General features: G+C 43.6%; 1 protein-coding gene across 1 annotated transcript in view; it reads right to left on the reverse strand.

Moving 5' to 3' along the window:
• THSD7B (thrombospondin type 1 domain containing 7B) overlaps positions 1–22,987 on the reverse strand; it is a 760,515-nt gene that overhangs the window by 442,902 nt on the left and 294,626 nt on the right. Inside the window, exon 3 of the mRNA XM_073647255.1 lies at positions 4,773–5,583. Within this exon, the coding sequence (XP_073503356.1) occupies positions 4,773–5,583 (811 nt within the window). The remainder of the gene's footprint in view (positions 1–4,772; positions 5,584–22,987) is intronic.

The raw sequence follows: 22,987 nt of genomic DNA on the forward strand, positions 1-22,987 counted from the left end.
CAGATACAAATATATTATTACTAAAAACTTAATCCTGAATTTTAAAGTGTCACATTCAATTATTTTTAAGTTTTACCTCTAATACCATAAATGAGCAAATGGAGAGGGAAACAGGCAATACGAAATACAGGGAGTGAGTGTCTCCAATATGTCAGCCCCACGGAAGGTTTTCAGCTACAACATTCAAAAAATAAATTCTCTTCCACAAACTAAAGGCTCATTCAGACATCAGTGATTGTTCTCGTACGCAAAAAGAAACGGTCCGATCTTCATCAGTGTTTTGGGTGAGATTTTCATCAGTATTTGATCAGTATGCCAGTTTTCGATATAAGAGTGCCACCAGTTTTTTTTTTGCATACAAGAAGTTTTCTCAATCTTCTCCTATCGAACAAACATGAAAATGGATGGCACACGCATGGCACATGGATGGCACACAGATTCCATCCAAGTGCTTTCCAATTTTTCCACGTTTCGATGAGTTTCATCCATCTTGGATAAAACTGGACACGTCTCTATGTTTCAATCCTCAGAAAAACATGGAAATGTGAGAAGCCCTATAGACTATAATGGGTACTACCATTGGTTCTACCATTCTTATGTGAAAAATTGCAGTCTGAATGAGCCTTTACATCTAATGTATCAAACTCCAATAAAAATAATGAAAACTTTTTTGGTGCCAACATCGGGAGAAAGAGGTTGGGTTTCACCAATCAACTGAACTGGAATTGTAGCAGCGTACAAGTTCCCAGAGGTTTCTGTAACTCTTCTACATATCAATGGTGAGTAATCTTGTATGATAGGCAGCCTTTGTTCATCGTATACATCCCATCAGCACCAGCACTTTCTGGGATTTGTCAAAATCCCAATAATTGGGCTACTATTTATCAGACTTGATGTGTCATAAAAGTCACTTTTTGGAACTACAGCTTTTTGACATTAAAAGTGGGATTGGGATATAGATAGTTATTCCATGTCTGACATGTGTTGTGGGTACAAATCATAGAATTCCGGCTATCCGACCACTTTGGTGCTATTGACGCGCACACTTACCTCTTTGCCCAGTGTCTATCAGATACAGGGCTCATGGGCATGACTGATTTTCTAATAGGAGTGCTATATGTGATTTTTACGGATAGAACTCGTACCTGTAATATTATATGGGGCTGTGCACATATCTAATTTTTCCTTAGACCGATTTCTCTGCAGAAAAAAATCAGAGTCCGATTTTGACCGGAGGGTCGGATCAAAATCTGCAACCCGATGTCATCCAAGTGTGGTGCGTGAAAAAAATCTTTCTGCACTTGGATGATATCCAATTTTCACACAGACTGACACAAAGGAGAAGGTGGAGAAACATTTTTTATCTCTCTCCAAGTCCAAGTAAAACTGATGCCAGTCTGATGAAACTGTGACCAAGCTGTGATCAAAGTCTGATCAGAATAATCGGATCGTTTTTCTCGGATGTGGAGAAGTCGGTCTTGTGAACCCACCCAAAATGTCATACTTTTCCTTCCACTTTCTAAGCATCAACAAAGAAAGAACTAAACTAATCATCTTTCCACCATCTCAACCTCTTTCCCTAACAGAACTATGAATACTACTTAATAGCTCCACTTTCCCCAGTATCTGCCACTTTGTGTAACCTTTGATCCCATCCTGCCTTTCAAACCCAACAATAAAGACCCATACTCATACATCTCATCCATTTTTTCTCAAATTTGCTCTTTCCCTTAGGCCTCATTGAGACATCTGTTTTTCTCACGTACAAGAAAAATGCACCAATTATTTTGATCAAACAGTAGTCAGAGTTTGATCAGACTGTGCTCCGAGTGTCATCAACTTTTCTTGTACGTGGAGAAAAAAATGTTGTTATGTGACAGTCCATGAAATTCGGACCGTACTTGGATGTTATCCAAGTGTGGTCCAAATTTTTCATGGACCTATAAATTTGCAATGCCGATTTTGATCCAAAACTCAAATCAGGATCGGACATCTCTCCACTTGGTTCACAGAAAGTCACGGACATGTGAGTGACTCCACTCACAATTGTAGGTAGGGGTGCTATCCACGAAAAGCACGGATAACAATCGTACATGAAAAATGGATGTCTGAATGAAGCCTAACTTTGAGCAAAGTGATACAGCTGGTCCTAATTATCCTCAGCCGAGGCTACTGCACCATCATCTCTGTGGCCTCTTATCTACTAAGTAGTCGCACCTCTAATCCACGCAGACCAGTTAATTCCCTTCTCCCCTTATTACTCTTCTCCTTTTATCCTTTATCATTTAATTTTACAACCTATTGCTTATGAAATTCAGTTCACAATACCAAAAAGGTTTTCAATAATCATTTGAGTAGCTCCATCGATTTGTGCTCCTTGAAAATAAACATAATCCCCAATCCATAACCTGTCCTCTCCATACTGCTCTAATCTCCTGATAGCGCCAATTCACACTCTATCCTCTTCACACTTTTTTTTATTTAATCTCAGAATACATACCCAATCATAATATCCAGTCCATATTGAACCATATATCTTGATATCTCCCCACACATAACCTGTCCTCTCCATGCTTCTCTACTCTAATCTCCTGATGGCACCAATTCATAATCTGTCTTCTCCAAACATCTCTGATTCAACCTCCCAATACATAAACTCCAGTCTATAAACTCTCCTCTCCATATATCTGATCTAATCTCCTGTTTTACACATGACCTGTCCTCTCCATACATCTCTGCCCGAATCTCATTTAGCCTCTGCACATATAACCTCAAATCCATAACAATTACCTCCTCCATCCATGTCTGACCCAATCTCCTGGTATCTTCTTACACGTAATCACTGGTCCATAACCTGTCGTCATCATACATATCTGACCCAATCTCCTGGTATCTCCTTACACATAATCACTGGTCCATAACCTGTCGTCATCATACATCTCTGACCCAATCTACTAGTATCTCCTTGCACTTAATCACTGGTCCATAACCTGTCCTCCTCATACATCTCTGACCCAATCTCCTGGTATCTCCTTACACATAATCACTGGTCCATATCCTGTCCTCATCATACATATCTGACCAATCTACTAGTACCTCCTTGCACGTAATCACTGGTCCATAACTTGTCGTCATCATACATATCTGACCAATCTACTGGTATCTCCTTACATGTAATTACTGGTCCATAACCTGTCGTCATCATACATCTCTGACCCAATCTCCTGGTATCTCCTTACACATAATCACTGGTCCATAACCTGTCATCATAATACATCTCTGACCCAATCTCCTGGTATCTCCTTACACATAATCACTGGTCCATAACCGGTCATCATCATACATATCTGACCCAATCTCCTGGTATCTCCTTACACATAATTACTGGTCCATATCCTGTCCTCATCATACATATCTGACCCAATCTCCTGGTATCTCCTTACACATAATCACTGGTCCATATCCTGTCCTCATCATACATATCTGACCAATCTACTGGTATCTCCTTACACATAATCACTGGTCCATATCCTGTCCTCATCATACATCTCTGACCCAATCTCCTGGTATCTCCTTACACATAATCACTGGTCCATAACCGGTCATCATCATACATATCTGACCCAATCTCCTGGTATCTCCTTACACGTAATTACTGGTCCATATCCTGTCCTCATCATACATATCTGACCCAATCTCCTGGTATCTCCTTACACATAATCACAGGTCCATAACCTGTCCTCCTCATACATCTCTGACCCAATCTCCTGGTATCTCCTTACATGTAATCACTGGTCCATAACCTGTCCTCCTCATACATCTCTGACCCAATCTACTGGTATCTCCTTACATGTAATCACTGGTCCATAACCTGTCCTCCTCATACATCTCTGACCCAATCTCCTGGTATCTCCTTACATGTAATCACTGGTCCATAACCTGTCCTCCTCATACATCTCTGACCCAATCTACTGGTATCTCCTTACACATAATCACTGGTCCATAACCTGTTCTCCTCATACATCTCTGACCCAATCTCCTGGAAACTCCTTACACGTAATCACTGGTCCATAACCTGTCCTCATCATACATCTCTGACCCAATCTCCTGGTATCTTCTTACACGTAATCACTGGTCCATAACCTGTCCTCATCATACATCTCTGACCCAATCTACTGGTATCTCCTTACACGTAATCACTGGTCCATAATCTGCCCTCATCAAACATCTCTGACATAATCTCCCGATACCTCCATGCACCTAATCTCCAGTCCATCATCTACCCTCTCCATACATCTCAGCTCTAATCCCATCTAACTCCCTGAACGATACCTCTTGTTCTTAGAAGACCTTACTCTTCTCTTGTGTGTTCCTCACATTACCATCTCTATGATTTCTCTCTTACATCCCCCATACTCGTTGATCCAACTGGTCAGAGTCTTCACTACCTTCAACCTGAAACCCATCACTTCAGGAAAGTTTACAAAGTACAATGACCCTGCGACCCCACACTGCCATATGAGCAGCTTCTCCCCTAGTGCCTCTTCCCTTGTCGAGTGTAAGCTCACGTGGGCAGGGTCCTTTTTCCCGTGTCATGTTTATACTATGTATTTTTTGCAATACATTATATTCTTATGTTATGTATTATTTTACGCTTCTGTTATGTACTGTGCACCCTTTCTTCTACTTTTATGTCTATACGTTGCCCTGGAGTTAATGTCGTGTTATAATAGATTAAGGTAATGTCGCACTGTATTAATAGTCATTCCTACCTTAGTAAAGCGTTCTTTCCATCGCTCCGTGTGCACTGCACCTGCCTTGTCTGATAACCAATCTCCAAATCCCAGGAGTCCGATCTCTCATAGGACTTGGAACCCTCTTGTCTGAATGTGCTTCTTTCTCCCGAATCCGACCCAAAATCCAACATGGTCCTTCCACTCAGATTAATTTCCTTCAAATGAGGCAGCCTGCACTCACTCCATGGCCCAACCTTAAGACTGTATGTATGTTCCTCTTCTCCGAAAGAGCAGAAGCTGAGTAATGGACACGACCTCCATTCCGTAAGGTTGGGACAATCTGCTCCGCCGTACGCAGGCGGAGAAACGACAGAACGTGTCCTGTGCTGGAGATGGGTCCCACAGCTTTTACTGCATGTAGACCATGGGGAAAATACGGAAACAATACAATCCTGAGGACAAGGTACCAAACAGGTTTGTTCCGTTGATGGCCGCGGTGAAAAATGTCCACAGATTTCAGAATGTACAATGGACCTGTTGATCTTGTGGATACAGGTGACATCTCTATGCTGTGAGCCCCGCTGAGCAGTCACACACTCTGAGGTTCTAGTTTTAACCTCGTTGTTCGCATAGGGGATAAAAATACAAGTGTCCCATTCTGTAGGCTCCCAATGAAAGAGGTCACTGTGCCAGTCACAGATTTTAAAGCAGTTCCTTTGGCTCGCAGGCTCATCCTGTGGATCACAGTTTTTTATATGAGCCACCCAACCTTCTCCATGCTCACACCAAACTGAGCGGCTTTGTAGTCCACCAGATCCACATTCACCTATGCATTGCCCCCATGTACCTGGAAAACAAAAATACCCATAAGTATTCATCATTATATACTATATTCTCCATATCTATACAACTGTGTATTGCTATTTATGGGAAAGTATAATATAAACTAATTTCATTGGATGCTCTACATAACTGTAATCTAATTATAGTAGATATATTCTTGTACATAGGAGTAGTATTATAGTAGTTATATTCTTGTACATAGGAGCAGTATTATAGTAGTTATATTCTTGTACATAGGAGCAGTATTATAGTAGATATATTCTTATACATAGGAGCAGTATTATAGTAGATATATTCTTATACATAGGAGCAGTATTATAGTAGTTATATTCTTGTACATAGGAGCAGTATTATAGTAGTTATATTCTTGTACATAGGGGGCAGTATTATAGTGGTTATATTCTTGTACATAGGGGGTAGTATTATAGTAGTTATATTTTTGTACATAGGGGGCAGTATTATAGTAGTTATATTCTTGTACATAGCGGCAGTATTATAGTAGTTATATTCTTGTACATAGGGGCAGTATTATAGTAGTTATATTCTTGTACATAGGAGGCAGTATTATAGTAGTTATATTCTTGTACATAGGAGCAGCATTATAGTAGTTATATTCTTGTACATAGGGACAGTATTATAGTAGTTATATTCTTGTACATAGGGGCAGTATTATAGTAGTTATATTCTTGTACATAGGGAGCAGTATTATAGTAGTTATATTCTTGTACATAGGAGCAGTATTATAGTAGTTATATTCTTGCATATATTGGACAGTATTATGGTAATTATATTTTTGTATGTATTGGACAGTACTGTAGTAATTATCTTGTCCTTAGATATGGTATTTTATGATAGTTATAAAATGGGTCAGTGGGATAGAGGTCTGTAGTTTTAGTGATTGTTAAACTGAACGATCATTAAATGTCATCACCACATTTGTCAGGCAGAACAGGCTCGGCCGCACACCTCTTTACAACGTATACCTGACACAATAAAGAAGGGTTTTTTGCCCTATAATAAATGTAAATGATGCAATGGTGCCAGGTATGTAATTATCTATAGGATCTGGAGCTACAGTAACAATATAATTTTGTGTACACATATACAATGATACGGAGGGCACAGAAGGATAACTGTCTCATTACAGAATAGACTTTCTCCGTGCTCCCAAATGTTAATTGTTAGCGGCTGCATTGTTTGCTGCCCGGATTGTTGTATTTCGCAGTCTACGTGGGATTCTTTATTCGGCTTAGTCATATTTCATATTTCTGTATTCCAGCTCTTCTCAAGGTTGCAGTTTGTAAGAAAAGATAAAAACGTGGCTGAACACAATGAGATTGCATTCATTCTGCACAAACTAATAAGCAATCTCCAAACTCTGCAGCACAAACACTCAGAAGCAGGGTCACGAGACCCATATATATTATATATTGCTTAGTTATATCCTTGTCTGGGAAATCTGAGGGACATCCAGTACTGACGTTCCTACAGACAACACCCTGCTCCTCAATAGCTCTGCAAGTGTGCCTGGTTAGGCGGTATTCTCGGGTTAGGGGCTATGTCACTGGGTAACTAGATAAATTTACCATGATGGAGTCTGGAAAATCTGGATAACCGTCTGCGTGAAAACTATGATTGTTGTTCCCCAGTCTCAGGGATGGTTTTATAGAAGATGGGGCACTGGGCAATGAGCAAAGCAAAGCCGCTGCTCACCACTTTTACATTATTTTTTAATTTGGAAAGCTGTATAAGCTGCTCAAAGTGGACTGCCATTAATTGTCCAAATAATACTGTCAAACCGTGCCTAATTAATATTATAATACCATGTCAGCATGATGCTGCATATACAGCCCATATACTTCCACAATATAGTACAACAAAAATACTGCTATACACAGCCCGCACAATGCCACCAAACAGTGCCAAAATAACACTGCCATTTACACCCCACACATTACCACTATAAAATGAAAAAATAACTGCCATTTACAGCCCTACCAATGCCACTGTATAGTGGCAAAATAACACTGCCACAAAAAACACACATAATGCCACCCTATAGTGGCAAAATAATACTGCCATATATAGCCCACACAAAGTCACCATATAGTTAAAAAAAAACAACTAATATTTAGAGCCCAAATAATTCTACCATGTTTTGCCAAAATTAAATTGCCACGTACATCTCGTACAATGCCACCCTATAGTGCCAAAATAATACTGCCATATAAAGCCCATAAAATGGCACCACATAATGCGATATCCAAATGATACTACTTTAATAAGCCCTCATATAACATATGGTTGATTATAATTCAATTCAAATCCTAAATAATACCGCCATGCACTGCTAAAAAAAACCTAGATGATTATAGGCTAATGTTATCATTTAGATGGGCATAGTGCTCTCCATAAATGATATTATTCTTTCTGACTACTGGAAGAGAGAGTGGGGCAGAATGTTTTCACTCCATCCCCCTCATTTTACTTAGAATTGGACATTCGTGTGTTAATTTCTAACTTAGACAATCTATTTAAAGCAGATTTGTCGTGGATGAATCTTCTTTCAGTCTCTATCGGGTACAAAGACTGTAACACCCATTTTAAGTAATTTTCGACTTTCGAATCATACAGTATTGTATTGTTGTTTTATTTTGCTGTTTGGTTGTAATGCAGCAAGGTTTGCCCCTTTTAGAAGTCTGTCCTTCCTCTCTCCCCTTAGATCTGATGTCAGTAACCCCTCCCTTCTTCATTCTGTATGTCAGCCATGTTAGAAAGAACAGGTGTCTGCATCTCTGGTTCAAAATAAGTTCTTTTTTTACCTGCTGTAATTGTGCATAACTACAAGAATTAAGCTGGAAAAATAAACCTTCTTCTGGAATCTTCACATGTGCCTCCTGCAGACGAGTTCAAGCTATCTGATGAAATCACTTTGTGAGTAATGGTACATAGAGAGCCACAGAAACGGTCTCTCAAGCGCCCCACACACTCAGCCTACTTATGGAGTCCGAATAAGAGATGACAGGGATGAATGAACCCAGACTTATACATATACTGCAAAATGACTAAAAGTTTTTCCTTGTAAAAAGTTTCAAACTGTTTGTAACGCTGTTGGCTGAGAGGACCCGCTGCACCACGGGCCGGGCTTACCCTGGAGGGGTGTGACTAAATGACTACCTGGTCTTCACTAGCGCCTCTGATGGTGAGGATAGGCTTTGGCTGCAGGATAGCCACCAGATGCCACTCCAGGTGAGTGTCTGGACCTGCAGCAGCTGACCCACGGGTCAGAGCAGATATGTGAGGTACAGATGGGCGAGACAGAAGCGTAGTCAGATGGTCTGGAGTCAGGGCAGGCAGCACAGGTTCAGGATATGTAGCCAAGGTCAGAAGTGGAGAGAACAGACAAGACAAGGGATGAGCGGACCCGTGGAAGTTCGTGTTCGTCTGGTTCGACTAAACTTTAGTCCAAAGTTCAGTTTGGGTACCTGAACCCAAACCCCATAAAAATCAATGGAGACCCAAACTCTGGTGCTGGAAAATCCTCTCTCTCTCCTCCCCCGACTCCCAAACTTTAAAAAACGGACTTCCAGGAAAAGTCCTTGTTTTTAGTTCAGCAGCGGACACCAGGTGTCCGGTATAAACCCCAAACTCTACAGTTCGGGTTCGCTCATCTCTAGACAGGACAAGCTGGGTCACTACTGGAGGGATATACAACAAAACATCTTGATTTTAATTAGATGCTAACAGAAAACTGGAACCTAAGCTCAGGCAAAGGTGAGGAGGGAGGAGCTGCATGATATAGCATTTGCTTGTTGGTGATTGGCGGGAGAATCCAAATCCTGCAGGACACAGCAGGGTTAAATTCCTGCAGGATCTGGCCACTCCACCCTATAGCCAAGTGCAGCACAGTTGGAAGTGCTGCATGGACACAGTGCGGCCAGACATGAGGATACGTAGACCCGCAAACGCAGTGAGTAACATGGCGGCGGGAAAGCATACAAGTTACTGCCGTGACACTGTTTTTCCATAGCCTCCAATTTTTGGACTGTCAACGAGGAAAATGTGGTTAATTTGCGTGAAAGATCTATTTTCCATACATCTGTATTTTATATTCTTAAATGATCTTTTGTAAATTAGAACAAATCCTGTCTGAATATAGAAATGATTACGTTCCAAATGTCACCGAATAAAAGAACATTATTTAAAGGAGTTGTCCAATAGTAACAAATATTGTATTAGTGGATCTATGGCAGTGGTAAAATAAAATAATCCCACACCGCTCCTCTGTACTGCAGAAAGCGTCAGCCACCAGTCTCAGGCTTCATCTTCTGACTCGCCCCCTGCGCCGTGGGGCACGCGGAACCGGACAGTAGGGAGACGCTGGGAGTAGTAGTGGCGGCCCGGTCCCGCGGCTCAGGGTGGTCAGGCCAGTGGTAGTCTGCTACGTGATGTTGATAATGTCCGACTACGCCACCCGTGGATTGCGGTTGTTAGGAACCGCCGCTGCAGGGCTGACCGCTGGGGCTGATGATGTATGCAGCTGGGATGATGTGACTCCCCACGGGAAGAGTGCGGCCCCAGGGCAGTGTAGTGGATGGTGGGAGTGATGGTGGTGAGAGTCCCAGTACCAGTAGTGCCGGAGGAGCGAAAAAGCACACAGACAACGTACTGCAGTCCAGGGTCTTTACTCACGGTTAATATCCAAGTCACTTCTGCAGGGAATGACTGCCCGAGCCGTGCTGCGTCCACCAGGTGAGGGGCTCGGTCAACTCCCAGGCAGTTCAGGAGCATGGCACAGGACCCCCTTTAATCCTTTCTCTGGCCTGCCTCACCAGTGACCCACTTTTGTCCAGCTGCCGCGGACTTGTGCGGGTAAACGTGGGCCCCGTCCTCCGCTGTCCTATATGGTGCCTTCCTAGCAGGTTTGATGAGGTGTCGTACCAATAAATGATCACGACGACCGGTCTTTGGCTGAGGGTAGTTTCTCCTCCACCAACTTGGGATCCGGTACCCTTAATCTGCCTGACCCTTCACCCTGGATTCTCGTGGGTTCTTAGGGTTCCTTCCACCTTCTTGTTCCTGAGCCCTTCTGTTTCTCTCTCTCTTCTCCTTCTTTCCTGTTCTGTCTTCTCCTCCTTCCCTTGGCCTCTTCTCCAGGCCCACTTCTCCTTCTCCTCTCAGGCTCCGGCCTCTTCTCTAGGCCTGCCTCTGGAGCAGCACTCAGCCTGAGCTGCTGCTCCCTGTCAGCTCTCCTCTCCTCACAGACTGAACACTGTTCTAAGATGGTGCCCACCTTTTATACCTCCCTCTGACCATGAGCCCAGGTGACCAGCAACCAATGAGCTCCTATCTACGCTCAGGAACCAACCCCTATCTGCCCCTACAGCACTGGGTGTTCCACCCCCCTCCCCACTCCAGGCAGGGACATAGTCGGTCGTGCCTGCACTTCTGTCTAGTGGGAGCACCGTTGAGCTGTCCCTCGGAAATGGGGTGTGTGTGCTGTATGCAGCTAACTGAGCCCTGGTCCATACTCCATCCTTACCCGGGAGTGGAATATCACACCTCTGGACTGAGGTGCAATACCCCTGTAGCGGCCGAACCCTCGGGGCGCTACACTTCCGTACAGGGATGTTAGGTGACAGCGGCCACTGATTGACTGCAGTGGTCACCTGACACCATAGTCTGGGAGAGGAAACCATTAAATGGCTGCAGTGGTCACCTGACACCTCAGTTTGGCAGAGGAAACCACTGATTGACTGCAGCCGTCGCTCCAACCTGGAACAAGAAACCAGTCGATGGATCCAGACCAATTGGGAACATCAACATCAGTATAGGGGCGCATCAGGGGTCTGGTAGAAGAGTGTGTTTTTTTTTTTGTTTTTTTTTAACACTGCCGTGGATCCATTAATACAATGTTTATTACTATTATAAAACCCTTTTAGGTTGGACTCTAACGTTCAAGAACCAGACAGATAGTGCCCGATTCATTAATGCATTTGCGCCTTTTTTTGTCTAATTTTTGGTGCTTTTCATTTGTATCCTATTCTTTTAATTTGCACTTTTTTATCTATTTTATATGTGTCCTGTTTTTTTTATGTTCTTCTTGTGGGAGTGGTTTGTGTTTTCTACATGTTTTTAGCTCTTTTATCATTTTCAACTTTTTAAAAAGTAGCTCCATTTTTGTGCCGATGTGCTCCAGTCTACACCCCTCCACCTTCCCTGTAACAATTTTATGTACGTCTGACATGTTCCCTTGAAAATGTTGTGACTTTTTTGTGGACTTTCTGTGCTAAGAAGTCTCAACAAAGGGTGAAAGACAGAAATAAAAAGCCTTTTTTGATTTTATGCAAAAATTCATGAACCGCGTATTTCAAAGAATTTGGTGCAAAAAAAAGGCGCCAACGAATACCACAAGCCAAAAAAAGAAAATGGACTTTAAGAAAACACAATGATGAATTGGGCCCATTGTTTTTTGAGAAATTTGGTAATTTTGGGACTTAATGGGATACAGTTAAGTACAGCTTTCATTCACCTCCAAAAAAAGGAATTTTTGTAATGCCATTCTATTTATCAGTGGAGGTTCAATTGATGGGGCCCCCAGTGTTTGGACATGTTCCGCTTACCATATGGATGGGTGGAAAAGGTTATTTTCACACTACCTCCTTACGGAACGAGAAGGAACAGAGAGAGACTTTGGTCAAAAGTAGGGATAGTTCCTCCAATACAGGGACATCTTGGAGGTGTGTGCACCTCTGTGTGAAGACTGCATTATGACATTTCCTTCCATCTCTTCTACTTGAGCTTCAATGACTACAACAAAGAACAGTGAACATATTTTCGCTCCACTTCTACGACTATAATGCAGACTGGTTATATGGATCCAGCCGGACTCATTATACTCGCCTCCCGCTCAATGATTACTATTTTCTTTTTCTGGAAAAACTCAGAAACGCTCCTCATACTTTTCTCCTCTCTAACTTTTTCTATTAAAACCTAATAAGACCATCTGCTCCTGGCAGTTATAGCAGCGGATCCATCTGTTTAAGAGCACTGCTTTCCTAACACCAAGTGCTGTGTGTAATAAATGTTATTTAAAAATACTGTCTGGATACATTGTGCACAAGGTAAAGTTCACGGCTGCCGCGCCGCGGGCAGGCGAAGCGTCAATGTATGATAGTAAGATAAAGAGTCGGAAGGGTGATTCACTATCAGGCTGCCATGTTACACCTTGTATGTAGTCATCGAGTCACTGGAAAGATTTACTAGGACCAATTTCATACATCTGTCCGAGAACTGACTAGTCACCCGTCTCCTAACCCGAACTCAACAACCTTATAGGCATATATTAGACTATTGGACCCTTGGCCGATCCATAAATCAGAATCCGTACTTGGAACATAATACAGGGATGAATGAAACACTGGAAAAAGTGCAAAAGTTATGCCCAGCAGGCTTCAATGCTTATATATAGACTACCATAGAAATATTTTTTTCCCCTCCCCAAACGTATTATTTTTTGGCTTCCTCGTCTGTTTTGATTCTGTAATATTCTTCTTGTAAAATGTGGTGATTTCTGCACATAAAGGGGTTTAGATTCATCATGGTGGGCTTCAGTGAAGACTGTTATTGTAATGATTTCAATACTATGTGGTTAATACCGTTTCTTTATTCAAGGTTACATTTTATTTAATACCGTACAATGTGACAAATAAGAAATAATAGAGGCACCGAGAAGAAAGCAAAATGTTTTTTTCACATCCCAACACATAGCAGATATCAATAGCTCACGCACAAAGAATTGTAAAGAGAAAAAAAAAAATACGGTTTTAATTAGGATCCTTTTAATGAGACCAGCCGCCCTAGATCCCGGAGCCGCATGTGGATGTACTGAACATATTGAATAAATGGGATTTTGTGTTAGACGCTTATTAATCTGAGCACAAAACAATCTATACCTTATTACCTTATATATTGACCCCCTGAGTCTAAACAAACTCTGCAAAAAGTTTGCAACTGTGGATATAAAGGAGCTTAATTTTCCTGATCCAAAGCTCCATATCCCTGGCTTTCTTTTGCACAGCCGTATCGGTAAATGATAATTTTCTATTAGCTTCCAGCCACCAATTGGGGAAGATTAGGACTAGTGTTGAGCCACCCCCGTAGTGTTCGGGTTCGGTTCGGTTCGTCGAACACCGGGATGTTCGAGGAACTGTTCGTCGAACTGTTCGTCGAACACCTTAGAACACCGTCGAACACCGTTAAAACCAATGGCAGGCAAACAAAAACACATAGAAACACATAGAAAACACCTGCAAAGGTGTCCAAAAGCTGATAAACTGCTCAGAAGACACTCTCTTTAAAAAAGCCGGCCGGCAAATTCAGCAGCGGCATACACCGGTACCCGACAATTTAGACAAGAAGGAATAGAGCATCACACATAGATTAGATAGATAGAAACATGTCAGTCACACATATAAGAAGCACAGTGACAGTGTTGGTTACTGCACTTGTCATTTAGTGTAAAGGATTTATTAAAAAAAATATTAGTGTTTTCATGCACCGTCTCTTTAAAAAAGCCAGCCGGCAATTCAGCATCTGTACCCGACAATTTAGAACAGAAAGAATAGAGCTTCACACATAGATTAGATAGATAGAAACATGTCAGTCACATATATAATAAGTACAGTGATAGTGTTGCTTACTGTACTTGTCATTTAGTGTAAAGGATTTATTTAAAAAAATAATAGTGTTTTCATGCACTGTCTCTTTAAAAAAGCCGGCCGGCAATTCAGCAGCGGTACCCGACAATTTAGAACAGAAAGATAGAGCATCACACATAGATTAGATAGATAGAAACATGTCAGTCACATATATATGAAGTACAGTGATAGTGTTGGTTACTGTACTTGTCATTTAGTATTAAAATAAAGGATTTATTATTAAAAAAATTGGCGTGGGGTTCCCCTTAATTTTAGGCTCTAGCGGAGGTTAAGCAGACGGCTGGGGCAGATGTTTGAAGCCTGGGAAGGGGGTAATACCCACGGAACTTCCCAGGCTACTAATATCAGCCCCCAGCTGAATACATAGCCTTTACTAGCTATTAAAATGGGGGACCCCCCAAAAAAAATGACGTGGGGTCCCCCCTAATTTAATAGCTAGCAAAGGCTAGGCAGACAGCTGGGGGCTGATATTAATAGCCCAGGAAGGGTGCCATGAATATTGGCCCCCTCCCAGGCTAGAAACACCAGCCGTCAGCCGCCCCAGAAATGGCGCATTCATAGGATGCGCCAATTCTGGCACTTAGCCTCGCTCTTCCACGCTGCCCTGGTGCGGTGGCAGGGGGTAATAGGGTTGGGGTTGATGTCAGCTTATAATGCCAGCTGACATCAAGCCCAGGTTAGTAATGGAGAGGCGTCTATAAGACACCCCCATTACTAACCCCATAGTCAAAGTTAAAAAAAACACAAACACCCAGAATAAAGTCCTTTAATTGAAATAAAGACACAATCCTTTATTGTTCTAAATTAAACCATACTTACCATCACGCCCATTCCAGCTGAAGCCAACGATCTCCTGCAATAAAAGAAAAATAATAAAGCAACCTCATCCTTACCTTTCCATGGTTCCCACGACAGCTTCAGCTCTGCTACATCGAGATGACAGGCTGGACCGCAGCAGAACGCTGCCATCCAGCCTGTCATCCCGCAGACACTGAGAAGCGCAGGCTTGCTTGCGCTGCTCAGCGTCTCTCTGTGACGACATCCAGATGAGCCGAGTTCATGTCCAATGAACTCGGCTCACCTCATGCACGTCACTGACAGCGTGGGAAAATTCTCACGCTGAAGCGCTGATTGCAGGAGAATTTTCCCACGCTGTCAGTGACGTGCAGGAGGTGAGCTGAGTTCATTGGACATGAGCTCACCTCATGCACATCACTGACAGCGTGGGAGAATTCTCCTGCACTCAGCACTTCAGCGTGAGAATTTTCCCACGCTGTCAGTGACGTGCATGAGGTGAGCCGAGTTCATTGGACATGACCTCGGCTCATCTGGATGCCGTCACAGCGAGACAGTGAGGAGCGCAAGCATGCCTGCGCTTCTCAGTGTCTGCGGGATGACAGACTGGATGGCAGCGTTCTGCTGCGGTCCAGCCAGTCATCTCGATGTAGCAGAGCTGAAGCTGTCGTGGGAACCATGGAAAGGTAAGGATGAGGTTGGTTTATTATTTTTCTTTTATTGCAGGAGATCGTTGGCTTCAGCTGGAATGGGTGTGATGGTAAGTATGGTTTAATTTAGAACAATAAAGAATTGTGTCTTTATTTCAATTAAAGGACTTTATTCTGGGTGTTGTGTTTTTTTTAAATACTTTACTAGAAATTCATGGCGGTTGTTAGAACCTTGCTGTTAGGTTTTTTTTCCTTTGCTGGTCACATGACCTTGTTGGCCTATTTAATCCTGCTCCGCCCTTCTGGCTTTGCTGGACTTCATTGTATATCTACTTTCTAGCTAGCCTGTGCTCTGTGTCTTGCTCTGTTAGTTTGCTTGGTTTACTGACCTCTATGTTCTTTATATTTTGTTTGTTCGTCTGTCTGCTACTATTTCTGTTAGGAGGTGTCCCATATTCCTCCCAGTCCTTAGTACTTGTAGGGATTCCTCCCCCACATCTATAGGTCTTCGTACAGACTAGCTTAGGACTTTAGCAGGTCTGATCGCAGGATCAGGTTCCCTGTTACATCGTAGGGATTCAGCTGAGTTCTATCGTAGGGACAGATCTCCTCTCTTTCCTTAGCTCTGGTAGCAGAACATAACAGTAAGTCCAGCCTGCAAATTCTCTAAGGAAAGATTTTTTTTGTTCCATCATGGTGTCGGTTCAGGATTTGGCTCATCGCCTGCAGGGACTCTCTCTGGAAGTGGCCGAGCTCCGTCAGCACGTGAGTAACTGTTCTGGAGCACATTTCTTGGAGCCTAAGGTATGTTTGCCGGATTTATTTTTTGGTGAACATCGAGAATTTTTTTCATTTAAAAATGCTTGCTTATTGTATTTTCGTTTGAGACCCAAGTCCTCTGGGGATGAATCCCAGCGCGTAGGGTTCATAATGTCACTTTTGCGCAAAGAGCCTCAGGAGTGGGCCTTTTCTTTGCAACCTAGTGATACATGCTTCAGATCAGTGGATAGTTTTTTTTCTGCTTTAGGACTATTATATGATGATCCTGACCGTGTTGCATCAGCTGAGACTGAGTTGAGACGTCTAAAACAAGGATCAGGTAATGTCGAAAAATATTGTACACATTTTCGTCGTTGGTCCACTCAAACAGGGTGGAACGATTCTGCTCTGAAAAGTCTATTTCTTGCTGGGCTCAGTGAAAGGGTTAAAGACCTGCTAATTGCTTATCCTACACCTGAGGATTTGCAACAGGCTATGCAATTAGCTATACGGGTGGATAGAAGACTGCGTGCAAGGGTTAATGAGAGCAAATCCTCTGCTATGTCAGTTTCTGGTTATGATAATGTGTGTACTAACAGTGGTGAACCGATGGAGATTGGATCGGTGGCACCTCGCTCTCAAGAAAAAGACCGTCGTTTTTCGAAAGGCTTGTGTTTCTATTGCGGAAAATCTGGTCATTTGATTAAAGGCTGTGAGCTTCGTATGAAGAAAGAAAAAAAAATGGTCAGTCACGCCCGTATTGCCTGTTTAAATTCCAAGGGTGTATTTTTAGCTGCTTCCACGATTGCTCAGAAAAAATTGATGGAATTTCGGGTGTTTGTTGATTGCGGGTCTACACTGAATGTTATTGATGGGGGATTCGTGGAAAAACTCAATTTAAAACCTGAACCTTTATCATCCCCCATTGCTGTGGTTTCTGTGGATGGCTCCCCTTTGAAGAATATTACTCTCAAGGTCTGTGAATTTCCTCTCACTATTAATGGTGTTCACCATGAGAAATTGGATTTGGTAGTGTTGAATAACTTGCCTTCTCCAGTAATATTGGGTTTGCCCTGGTTAAAATTTCACAATCCTGTACTGGATTGGTCTACCAGTGAAATTAAATCCTGGAGCCATAAATGTTATGACAAGTGTTGTAACGGGCGTATTGCAGCTGTGGATAGGGGAGAATTGCCTGTACCTATTCAGGATTTTTGGAGAGTTTTTTCTGAGAAGGAATCGCAGGTTTTGCCTCCCCATAGAGACTATGATTGTTCTATTGAATTTGTCCCTGGAGCGACTCTTCCTAAAAGTCGTTTATTTAACCTTACTATTCCTGACAGGAAGGCTTTGGAGGAATACATACAGACAAGTTTGGCCGCCGGTCACATTAGGCCCTCTAAGTCTCCTGTGGCGGTTGGATTTTTTTTTGTAAAAAAAAAGGACGGCGGTTTACGTCCTTGTCTGGATTTTCGTGAGATTAACAAAATTACGGTACGCAATCCTTACCCACTGCCATTGATTCCTGATCTGTTTAACCAGTTATTGGGGGCCAAGTGGTTCTCTAAAATTGACCTTAAGGGGGCATACAATCTGTTGCGCATGAAGGAGGGTGATGAATGGAAGACTGCTTTTAACACTCCTGTGGGTCATTTTGAGAATCTGGTTATGCCTTTTGGTCTTACTAATGCTCCTGCATTTTTTCAGAATCTGATTAATGACATCCTTAGACCTTTGATCGGTAAAAATGTGGTTGTGTATTTGGATGACATTTTGATTTATTCGCCGGATCTGGAGTCTCATTGGCGGAGCGTGCGTGAGGTTTTACAGTTATTAATGGACAATTCGCTTTTTGCTAAGCTGGAGAAATGTGAGTTCGCTGTGCAGAGAATTAGTTTTTTGGGCTACATTATCTCCAGCAAAGGTTTTGAGATGGATCCGGTTAAGGTTCAAGCTGTGCAGGAATGGCCTAGGCCTGTTGGTTTGAAATCGATACAGAGGTTTTTGGGTTTCGCCAATTACTATAGAAAATTCATAAAAAATTTTTCTAGTATTGTCAAACCTCTGACTGATCTCACCAGGAAAGGTGCTGATGCGGTTCAGTGGTCTTCTGAGGCCATTGAAGCTTTTGTGTATCTCAAGGAGAGGTTCACCTCTGCTCCCATCCTTATGCAGCCTGATGTTACTAGGCCGTTTTTGGTTGAGGTTGATGCTTCCTCTGTGGGGGTTGGCGCAGTATTGTCTCAGGATAACGGGGATGGATTACATCCCTGTGCCTTTTTTTCAAAAAAAATTTCAGAGACTGAATTGAATTACGATATTGGTAATCGGGAATTATTGGCTATTAAACTCGCATTTGAACACTGGCGCCACTTCTTGGAAGGTGCGGAATTTCCCGTTCAGGTTCTTACGGATCATAAAAATCTGATATATCTTGACGCTGCCAAGCGCCTGAATGCCCGTCAGGCTAGGTGGGCACTGTTTTTCTCGCGGTTTAATTTCTCCGTTACTTACATCCCTGGTACTAAGAATGTTAAGGCGGATGCCTTGTCTCGCAGTTTTTCTCCCATAGTCGGTGCTGAGAAAGAGGAAAACATTTTACAAGAAGGTGTTGTGATAGCTGCTTTAGACTCCGTTTTGGAAGATGAGATTCTTAAAGCTCAGGAGAATGCCCCATCTAACACTCCTCATGGGAGGTTGTTTGTGCCTGGGACCTTTAGGAGAGATTTGTTTGTTGAGTGTCACGAATCTCGGTTGGCAGGTCATCCCAGAATCTCTGAGACCAAGAGACTGGTGGGTCGCAGTTTTTGGTGGCCTGGATGGCAGAAGGAAGTCATTAAGTGGGTACGCCAATGTACTGTATGTGCTAGATCTAAGTCCTCACATACTCCTGCTGCGGGGTTGCTTTGTCCTTTGGAGGTCCCCAGTGCTCCTTGGACACATTTGGCTATGGACTTTATAACTGACCTTCCCCCCTCTGAGGGTTTTACTGTCATCTGGGTGGTCGTGGACCGTTTTAGCAAGATGTGTCACTTGGTTCCCTTCATCAAACTGCCCTGCGCTAAAACTCTCGCTAAGGCCTTTGTCAAGGAAATTGTCAGACTTCATGGCGTTCCTACTGACATTGTTTCTGATAGGGGTCCTCAGTTCGTGGCTCGTTTTTGGCGTGCCTTTTGTGACAGGTTGGGAATTCATTTGTCGTTTTCGTCCGGATATCATCCTGAATCTAATGGCCAGACAGAAAGGAAAAACCAGGATGTTGAGCAGTTCTTGCGTTGTTTTGTGGCAGACAATCAAGAGGGGTGGTCTGAGTTTCTGCCACTTGCCGAATTTGCTCTGAACAATCATACATCTTCTTCTGCTGGTTGTTCGCCTTTTTTTTGTTGTTCTGGGAGACATCCGTCGTTTGGGTCGTTCTCCAAGTTGGGATCTGCCGTGCCTGAGGAGGAGAATTTTTCCGGTGATTTGGAAAGAGTTTGGACGGATGTGCGTGGTAATCTTCAGGAGGCCAACAGAAAATCTAAAGACTACTTTGATAGGAAACGACAGGAGGTTTTGTTCGCTGTTGGTGACATGGTTTGGTTGTCCTCTAGGAATCTGCGGTTGAGGATTCCTTCTAAGAAATTGGGTCCCAAGTTTGTAGGGCCCTTTAAGGTGCTTCAGGTTGTCAACCAATCTGCTGTTAGGTTGGAGGTTCCTACCTCCTGGAGAATTAATCCGGTCTTTCATGTCTCTCTGTTAAAAAAAGCTGTTGTGTCGGATGGTGACGCCTCTGCCTCTGTTCCTCCGGTGGTGGAGGACGGGGAATATGAAATTTCTCGCATCCTTGACTCTAGACGGTATAGAGGTAGTTTGCAGTATCTTGTGGCCTGGAAAGGTTTCGGACCCGAGGATAACTCTTGGGTGAGGTCAGATGATGTTTCCGCGTCCAGACTTATCAGAGCGTTTCACAGGAGATTTCCTGATAAGCCTGGTCCTAGGGGATCCGGAGGATCCTCTTAGAAGGGGGGGTACTGTTAGAACCTTGCTGTTAGGTTTTTTTTCCTTTGCTGGTCACATGACCTTGTTGGCCTATTTAATCCTGCTCCGCCCTTCTGGCTTTGCTGGACTTCATTGTATATCTACTTTCTAGCTAGCCTGTGCTCTGTGTCTTGCTCTGTTAGTTTGCTTGGTTTACTGACCTCTATGTTCTTTATATTTTGTTTGTTCGTCTGTCTGCTACTATTTCTGTTAGGAGGTGTCCCATATTCCTCCCAGTCCTTAGTACTTGTAGGGATTCCTCCCCCACATCTATAGGTCTTCGTACAGACTAGCTTAGGACTTTAGCAGGTCTGATCGCAGGATCAGGTTCCCTGTTACATCGTAGGGATTCAGCTGAGTTCTATCGTAGGGACAGATCTCCTCTCTTTCCTTAGCTCTGGTAGCAGAACATAACAGCGGTCATGTCTAATACTGGCGTGACCCCATGAATTTTGGGCTTTGGGCCAGCTGATAATACCAAGCTGGCCCTAACCCCTTTATTACCCAGTGAGCCACCGCACCAGGGCCCTGGATGAGTTGGGTACAGCGCCAGAAGATGGCGCTTCTATGAACGCGCCATTTTCCGGGGTGGCTGCGGACTGCAATTTGTAGCGGGGGGGGGCCCAGAAAGCTTGGGCCTCCCTGCGCTGCAGATTCCAGCCCCCAGCTGCCTAGTTGTACCTGGCTGGACACAAAAATAGGGCGAAGCCCCACGTACTTTTTTTTTAATTATTTCATGAAATTCATGAAATAATTAAGAAAAAAAGGCCTTCCCTATATTGTTGTGTCCGGCCAGGTACAAATAGGCAGCTGGTGGTTGGGGGCAGCCCGTTCCTGCCTGCTGTACCTGGCTGGACACAAATATAGTGCGAAGCCCCACTTCAATTTTTTTAAATTATTTCAGGAAATTCATGAAATAATTTAAAAAAAATTGACGTGGGGCTTCGCACTATATTTGTGTCCAGCCAGGTACAGCAGGCAGGAACGGGCTGCCCCCAACCACCAGCTGCCTATTTGTACCTGGCCGGACACAACAATATAGGGAAGCCCTTTTTTTCTTAATTATTTCATGAAATAATTTAAAGAAAATTGACGTGGGGCTTCGCCCTGTTTTTGTGTCCAGCCAGGTACAACTAGGCAGCTGGGGGCTGGAATCCGCAGCGCAGGGAGGCCCAAGCTTTCTGGGCCACCCCCGCTGCAAATTGCAGTCCGCAGCCACCCCGGAAAATGGCGCGTTCATAGAAGCGCCATCTTCTGGCGCTGTACCCAACTCATCCAGGGCCCTGATGCGGTGGCTCACTGGGTAATAAAGGGGTTAGGGCCAGCTTGGCATTATCAGCTGGCCCTAAGCCCGAAATTCATGGGTTCACGCCAATATTAGACATGACCACCATGAATTTCTAGTAAAGTATTTAAAAAAAACACAACACCCAGAATAAAGTCCTTTAATTGAAATAAACACACAATTCTTTATTGTTCTAAATTAAACCATACTTACCATCACGCCCATTCCAGCTGAAGCCAACGATCTCCTGAAATAAAAGAAAAATAATAAAGCAACATCATCCTTACCTTTCCATGGTTCCCATGACAGCTTCAGCTCTGCTACATCGAGATGACAGGCTGGACCGCAGCAGAACGCTGCCATCCAGCCTGTCATCCCGCAGACACTGAGAAGCGCAGGCTTGCTTGCGCTCCACAGTGTCTCTCTGTGAGGGCATCCAGATGAGCCGAGTTAATGTCCAATGAACTCGGCTCACCTCATGCACGTCACTGACAGCGTGGGAAAATTCTCCTGCACTCAGCGCTTCAGCGTGGGAGAATTCTCACACTGAAGCGCTGAGTGCAGGAGAATTCTCCCACGCTGTCAGTGACGTGCAGGAGGTGAGCTGAGTTCATTGGACATGAGCTCACCTTATGCACGTCACTGACAGCGTGGGAAAATTCTCCTGCACTCAGCGCTTCAGCGGGAGAATTCTCACGCTGAAGCGCTGAGTGCAGGAGAATTCTCCCACGCTGTCAGTGACGTGCAGGAGGTGAGCTGAGTTCATTGGACATGAGCTCACCTTATGCACGTCACTGACAGCGTGGGAGAATTCTCCTGCACTCACCGCTTCAGCTTGAGAATTTTCCCACGCTGTCAGTGACGTGCATGAGGTGAGCCGAGTTCATTGGACATGAACTCGGCTCATCTGGATGTCGTCACAGAGAGACGCTGAGCAGCGCAAGCAAGCCTGCGCTTCTCAGTGTCTGCGGGATGAGAGGCTGGATGGCAGCGTTCTGCTGCGGTCCAGCCTGTCATCTCGATGTAGCAGAGCTGAAGCTGTCCTGGGAACCATGGAAAGGTAAGGATGAGGTTGCTTTATTATTTTTCTTTTATTGCAGGAGATCGTTGGCTTCAGCTGGAATGGGCGTGATGGTAAGTATGGTTTAATTTAGAACAATAAAGGATTGTGTCTTTATT

Source organism: Phyllobates terribilis, unplaced genomic scaffold (genome assembly GCF_046119375.1).
Source record: "Phyllobates terribilis strain yellow unplaced genomic scaffold, ASM4611937v1 Scaffold_9__5_contigs__length_417890890, whole genome shotgun sequence".
NCBI lineage: Eukaryota > Metazoa > Chordata > Amphibia > Anura > Dendrobatidae > Phyllobates > Phyllobates terribilis.